General features: G+C 36.2%; 1 protein-coding gene across 1 annotated transcript in view; it reads right to left on the reverse strand.

The window, feature by feature from the left end:
* Positions 1 to 780: 780 nt before the first annotated feature.
* Positions 781 to 7,737, reverse strand: part of LOC105820138 (desmocollin-3-like) — a 61,855-nt gene continuing 54,898 nt past the window's right edge. The window contains exons 11-12 of the mRNA XM_012656565.1: positions 3,183 to 3,440; positions 781 to 1,051 (exon numbers count right to left, since the gene is read on the reverse strand). Of these exons, the coding sequence (XP_012512019.1) occupies positions 854 to 1,051; positions 3,183 to 3,440 (456 nt within the window). The 3' untranslated portion in view covers positions 781 to 853. The remainder of the gene's footprint in view (positions 1,052 to 3,182; positions 3,441 to 7,737) is intronic.

The following is a 7,737-nucleotide window of genomic DNA, read 5'->3' on the forward strand; positions in this document are numbered from 1 at the left end:
AGCAAATCTACTGTTCTACATGGTTCCCTCTTTTCTTCCCACAGAAACCAGAAAAGTTTAATTTGTTTACAATTTTAAACAAATTACATGAATAGACATGAATTATTTCCTGATATGCTCAGTTATCACGCAGTATGTAAGAACTAGGCCTAAGAAACTCTTTTTTAAACCTTGAATCCCTACTTTAGGACAAACCATACCCCAGCCTCATTTTCAGTTATTACCATTTTCCTCTTTCTTTTCATTTTAAATGTTGCATCAGTCAATAATTTTATACACAAACATATTCATTTCAAACTATATTCCTACAAAAAATTGCCACTCCAGGGGCTAGCTCAATAAATTTTGCCTCCAAAGTCAAATGAAGAATTTTGGTGTGGGGTAGGGGGAGGGTTGATACCAATTTTTCATGAGCTGCAATATTTTTAGTTTAATTTAGTCTTAATTATTTCTCTCCCAAAACTTTCTTCAAACAGTGATACTTATTATTTCTTGTCTATTTTTTAAACTATCACTAGAAGTGAGTATGTAACAATGTGATATTAGCATAGCTTAGCTATTGCTCGACTAGTATTTACCCAACGTATTTATTCGGAAATATCTGTAAAGAACAGCAGATCCTTTATAGACCTTAATTCCAATGCTGCAGTATGAGACTAACTGTCTATGTTAACATTTTGTACTTCTTGAACAAGATAAGCAACAAATTGCTTTAAAATTATAAATTGGTGAGTAGCATAATTCAAAGTTGACAAAATATTCATTATATATATATGTTGTAATTTAACTTTACAGTATTATTTTGGGAAACCACCAGAATGTCTGGGAAAGACTTAATTGTAGCACTCTGATATTATTTCTTGGTGCATGCTTCTACTAACGTCATAAATTTGGGTTCCAAATTATTTAAAAAATCAAGGCCATCTTCCTCCTGTTTTTCACTGCAGCAACCTACAGAACCAGCTGAAGAGCCTCTTCCTTCATAGTTATATGTAAGGACATAATCTTGAGATGGTACATGGTGTTCATTCTGATTGCATAGATGTAATTTCTGTAAAATTAAAAAAAAATGAATTGTATTATTGTTTTAAACAACTTAAGCATATGAACATAAAATGTATTTTTTATTTACCTTTTATGTTTAATTTTTAACCAGTGTGTCCTCTAATGGATTCCTACACACAAAAAATGCACATGATTGGTCTCTATCATAATCATATCATAAAGTCAGTATATTTTACATTTCTAGTAATCCATATAAATAAAAAATTATGTATACAAATGTTATCTTTAAGTACATTCAAGTTATTATTAAATGTTTATGTCTAAATTTTATGTCTAGGAAGTCAGGCTAGTCTACAAAACAGAGACAAAAGGCATAGTGTTTAGAAATTCGAGATTGGATGTCCAACGGTCCTGGTTTTGAGTCAAGGCTCTGGCTTTTCCAACCAGCTATATGACTTTGTGCAAGTTATTAAACATCTTTAAATCTCACTCTTCTCAAATCTAAAATGGGAATGCAGACAGTGACCATCTCACAGGATTATTCTGGAAATTAATGATGACATAATAATGCATACAATGTGCTTATTATGCCCAGCACATATTAAATGTACAATAAATGGTAATTAAAATTGCTATTATATGTAGTGATAAAGTAGGTAAGAATTACCACATCAGCTTCGGAATCAAGTTTCCAAGATAGCCAAAATATGGCAAAATATTGAGATGTACAAAATAATTTAGTGAACTTTAAAGTAACCACCATAACCCACACTGCAAAAACTGGGCTTTTGTAATGAAGAGGACAAGCATTTGCCCCCATCTACCCTGTCTGCCCTGGCCTGTCTGCCAACTTGTCAAACTTCTACCACCTCCCTTGCCTCACCTGGGTGTCCTCACCTGGGTGTTCTCTAGCTACGCTGGAGCTCATTTGTGCAGCTTAAGTTATCAAATGTCTTTCTTCATGACCTTGACAGCTTTCCCTCCCATTACCTGATGTGCACACTGAAGGACACTCCTAAGAGTGTGACTTAAGCTTCTCTCCATCTCAATCTGATCTTACATGAACACTGACTGTTTAAAAATAGAAAAAGGATTAACATTTGAATTTGACCAAAAAAAAAAAAATGCTATGGATGTATGATAACCTACAGCCCTATCACAGAATATTGACCACCTGTGGTCCATGCAAGCATTTAAGGGCTTCTGGCCCAGTGTTTGTGCTGCAATGGCACTGGGATGCTCTGATAAAAGAGGTGAAAATTTAGAAACAGAAGACTATCTAATCCAGTGGCTCTCTAACCTAGCTGCACATTTGAATCACTGGAGAAATTTTTAAAAAGAAAAAAAAAAGCCAAACCACGTAAATTAGAATCTTTCAGGGTAGAGTCAAGGCATTCGTATTTTTAAAAACTTCCAGGGGATTTTGATGTGGGCTGAGAATTCTTTATTTAATTCCTCCTTTCTTTCACATTCTTGCTTTCCTCTGAATCGAAGCAACTTATATTTGTATGGTGCTTTATATATTAAAAATATTTCATATAATGGTGACTATAGTTAATAATAGTGTGTTGTACATTTCAAAATTGGTAAGAGAATAAATTTCAAATGTTTTCATCACAAAAAATAAGCATTTGAGGTGATAAATATGTTAATAAGCTTGACTTAATCATTCTACATTGTACACATATACCATAACATCGCTTTATACCCCATAAATATATACAATTATTATGTCAATTTCCAATAAAATAAAAGAATTTTATTATGTTATATGGGATTTCTAAAACTGTATACAGATGTTTGTGTTTTCACAGAAAAATACAGATTTGATTTGGAAAGTTTGTGATAATTTTTTTCACATTCTTCTATATCCTATTCTTCTATATTTAGGAGGTAAAGGCATATCTAAAAATGAAACTTTAGTGAAAGACATTAGAAACTTCCAATCTTTATGGGATTTTATAAATTAAGTGAAATATGACAGATGAAATAAAATCTCTTTTAAATTAAATAATGTAACAAAATCAAAGAGCATAGAAAAATGACCAGAGCAACCAAGAGAGGGAACATCAAAAAATCTAGAAAAGCAGTTTCTGAAAATACACGCTAATCTCAATTTCCTATTGTTCTGTACTTGGATATTTAAACTTTAGATCAAAACACCTAAGGAAGCTCACCTCACAGAGATGGGGCTGAGTGAAACTGTGCCACTCCGAGTAGTTGTATCTGCAGTTGTCCATCTCCGTGTGTCCTCCCCGGCAGGAGTCCAGGGTGTGATGGTGCCCAGCTCCCCGGCAGGATTCCAGGGTCTGCTGCCCTCCTCTCACCATCTCAATGGTCTCCTGCCCTCCATTTCTGGTTGCTGATCCCACAGTACCACAAAAACCTTGGCTAGAGTTGTTGGCAGTATGGGTCGTGAATCCATTGGCAGAACACTGAAAAAATAAAATAATAAAATATAAAATAAAATAAAATAAAACCATTCATGTTGAGAGGAAATGGATGCCAAGTAGCTACAAGGAGGCAAAGGAAAGAGAACATTATTCAACCTTTTATTCATTCATTCATTCCTTCACGCATTCAACAGACATTTATCTGTTTCTAATTAGGTGCCCAGATGCCTCTTAGTTTCGTGCTGTTATCACAGAATACTTGAGGCTGGGTAATTTATAAAGAACAGAGATTTATTTCTTATAGTTCTGGAGACTGGAAGCCCACGACTGAGGGGCCCACATCTGGCAAGGGCCCATGCTGCGTCGTCTCATGGCAGAAGGTAGGAGGGCAAGAGAGAAGAGAGTGACAGCAAGAGCAAGAGAGCGAGAGAGAGAGAGAGAGAGAGAGAGAGAGGAGCAAGAGGTGACCAAACTCACTTTTATAACAAACTCTCACAATAATGAAAGCACTCCCACAATAAGGACATTAATCCATTCATGAGAGCAGAGCCCTCATGACCTAATCACGTCTTAACGGTCCCCCTCCCAACCCTGTTGCATTGGGGATTAAGTTTCCAGCACATGAACTTTGGGGGACACATTCAAAGCACAGGGATGCAAAGATAGGCATGGTCCCTCCATGGCTCCAAGAAGTGCTTATTCCAATGAGGCAAAAGAATAGATAATTATTTTAAAAAAGTGATTGGTATACAGGTGAGCACAGAATGCTACAGGAGCACAGAGGTAGAGCATTAAAATTCAAACCCTGAGAGGGTAAGTGGAGTAGTCTGGGACAACCCTTAGCTGAGGGACTGAAGACCAGTACAAGAGGGAGGAAGAATGCAGTACCTGCAGGAAGGTCTGGAGGCAAAGGCAAGTGAGGCACTTCGAGGTCCTCAGCTTTAATCAGTTAAGAATGGCTACCACAGAAGGGACAGAGAGAGAGAGAGAGAGAGAGAGAGAGAGAGAGAGAGAGAGAGAGAGAGAAGAGGCTGGAGAGGTTATAAAAGATCAGAGGACATAAAGATCTATATATCATGCTAAAAAATTAGGACTTTATCATGAAGATTATGAGGACCATGAAGTATTTTAACTTATTACAGACAGGAACACATTTTCCAAATGTCATTCTAGGCAGTAACGTGGAAGACAAATTTAATGTCGTGGAGATCACATGGGGTCACTGAATTACTTCAGGTACAAAATGATAAGGAGCTAAGCCGAGGCAGAAGCAGTGATGATTGAAGAAGTGGGGGGACTCCATAGAGAGTCTACTGGTGGCCAGAGGAACGAGGCAGCAAAGGGCAGTCAGAAGTTATTCTTTTGTGTTCTACTTGGGCAACTAGACAGTGCAAATCACTAAAATAGGGAAGAAAGATGTGCTTGTGGGCAAGAGAAGGGTGAGCAATTCAATTTTGGACATGATGAACTTAAGAAACACATGGGATGTCTAAGATGAATACATGAATATGTACATTTGGAGCTCAAGTGAGAGAGCAGAGTCACTACCAAATAGGCGATAGTTGGAGCCACGGGAACAGATAAGATATCCAGAGAAAACTGTAAACAAAAAGAAAAAAAACACTAGAAAAATCATGTTTCAAGGAGCACATAGGAGAAATTACAGCTGTGACAGAAATTATCTGAACAGACACTGAGATAACAGAGAGACCAAAGAGGCAGGACAGAAGTCATGCAGAGAAAACACAATAAGGAGACAGTGGTCAATGATGTTAAAAAAAATCAGAGCAAGATAAAAACAGGTTCAAATAAAGTAAGAGCCTATTGGATTCAAGCCTGTTGAAGTGGCCACTGGTGATCTTTGTCAAAAGAATTTCCAAGGAGTCCTGAGTGAACAGGAAGTAGTGTTATAGAGAAATCAAGTATAAATTGTTCTTTCAAAAAGTTCAGTTCCAAAGAAAAAGAGAGATATGGAGGGAACTAGAGGATGACGAAGAGTCAAGGAAATGCTTGAAAATGAAAAGAACTTGATTAAACATCAGCTTAATATTGGAACTTTAGTCCAACCCTCTGGGCCATAGGACAGAAGTTTAGTTATAGCGGTGTTCTCAGCATGCCAGTTTTCATTATAAATCATTATGTTACTTTCATGAGAAGAACTTCATTATATTCAGGTTCCATTGTGCCATCTTCTTATCAATTTAAATTTTTTCTATTGAAAATGCAGAATCTCTAACTAAACTGGAAGATTTTTCAAGTTCAGATGATTTCTTGAACCTGAAATATATCTACAGAAGTCATACATACTATCTCATCGCCTTAGAAAATAATATCAGAAAATAGAATTGAAAAGTAGCCATGTGGTGGCAGTGCTACCCTATATTTTTACTTAGGTTGCTCATACAGTAAAATTCTATTACAAAAAAAATCCTGATTATTAAATCTCCTTGATAGTATAATTTTGCCATAATGAATACATTTTCAGAGATAATATTTCTAAGCTAATGAAAGGGGAATTGAAAGTAAACCAACCCGATGCCAAGCCCACAGAACTAGCTTTCACACTCTATTCTCTGTTCTTTCCTGCCTACATCCATTTCCTGCATTCCCCAAAGTATATTCTTGCTGAGTATCAACAACTCCTTATCCATGTCAGTAACTTCCAGACTTACTTTTCCAGATTTTTCACCCAACTCCTAATGGCTTATGAATGCCTTCAGTTGAAACTCAGACCCAAAACTAAAATCATCACCTTTACTCATTGTATTAAAATGAGTTTATATATTCACCATGAAATTTTGTTATAGTTTGGAAAAACTTGCCTAATATTATCTTTTTATATAAATTAATAATTCCAGTCTCTTTTTAGAAGTATTGCTACCAAAGAAGAGGTGAACATGGTGACGTTGCCAATCAATACCATCAGCTCTAGCACCAAATGACAAAAAACAAATAAAGTCACTCTTTCCATTCTTATATATAAAGTAAGAACTTACAATGAATCAAGGACTATCAAGGGACTAATCCTATTTTCTGACTGGAGAGACAATCACAGGGTTCCACATGCAGACATGTCAAGCATAGACGGGCTATGATTTTGCACAATGGTGGGGAGGAGTTGAAAGAGAAAACTAAGGGATAAGAAAGGCGTCTTCACCCTGGGATACAGAAAAGGACTGATATGTAGTCATTGTCCCTGGCTATAGCCTCTGCCACTTCAACTCTGCCTTTTACGTTGTTCCTCAAGTTCAGTCAATCAACAACCTTATCGTTTATATCTTTAAAATATTTCTTATTCATCCTGATCTCAATAATACAATTACCATCACCCTGGTGGAATTATCTCATGCTCTAACTATCAAAAGGGGCTAAGTCTTCATCTTCCCCGACCCTAACATCTTCCTATTCTTATTGATCCCCTACTGACTCAGCGTCTCCCTGCTTGCATTAGACCACTCTCTTGCAGAAAAGCTTTGCCTGGCTCTCCCTTACCAAGAGAATAAATCCAGAATCTTTAGTGCAGCGTAGGAAGGTCCCATCTCCCACTTCCCACTAATATCCTCTCCTCTAATGCCTGACATAAATGTCAAGCTTCTATTCCAACACATGATTCCTTCCATTCTTAACCAATTTATTTATTATTTGTTAGATAGTCCCTAAACTTTGTCATCTCCTTTCTTAGTCGTTAGGTTGTTTTCTTTCTCGTTAGCTATTCCCACCATCTCTTCACTTTCAAACTCTCCTTATCCTTTAAGTTTCAGAAGTGAGCTGTGTCTCTTTCCCCAGGCCTTCCACCGAACTCCATGAGCGTGCTTGTGATCCTAAGTATCTTTGAACTCTGACAGTGCTTTATCATGTTGGCATATTGTCATGTTCCTATTTCTCTTTTCCATAGAAGTAGATTCTATTTCTCATAAATGAATTTAAACCTTTTTGAGGAGAGAACATGCCTTGTAAGTACTTTTATGTATTTTTCACAAAACAAGAAGCATAGAACCAAGTACCTCAGAGATCCCAAAAAATATATAAGGAAAGAGTAGCAATCTTCCAAACCGCTCCCCCATATTTTTTACATATATCTCTTTGATATTTTCCTAGTTATCTTGAGAAATTTTAGAAAGTTTTTTTTTCTATTATAAATGGTCAAAGAGTTACATAAACAAATACTATCTGGAAATACACAATGTAGAAAGCAGCCAAAAAAAATTATTGTTATAATAAATTTGCAAAATCAAAAACCAAGTTTCAAATCATAACACTAGAGAGTGGAAAAAAGATAACTAAAACAATACATTTGGGTTAAGAAGTTTAATAAATTACCACTACATAAACAATTGAA

This window comes from Propithecus coquereli, unplaced genomic scaffold (assembly GCF_000956105.1).
Source record: "Propithecus coquereli isolate 6110/MARCELLA unplaced genomic scaffold, Pcoq_1.0 Scaffold51, whole genome shotgun sequence".
Taxonomy (NCBI): domain Eukaryota; kingdom Metazoa; phylum Chordata; class Mammalia; order Primates; family Indriidae; genus Propithecus; species Propithecus coquereli.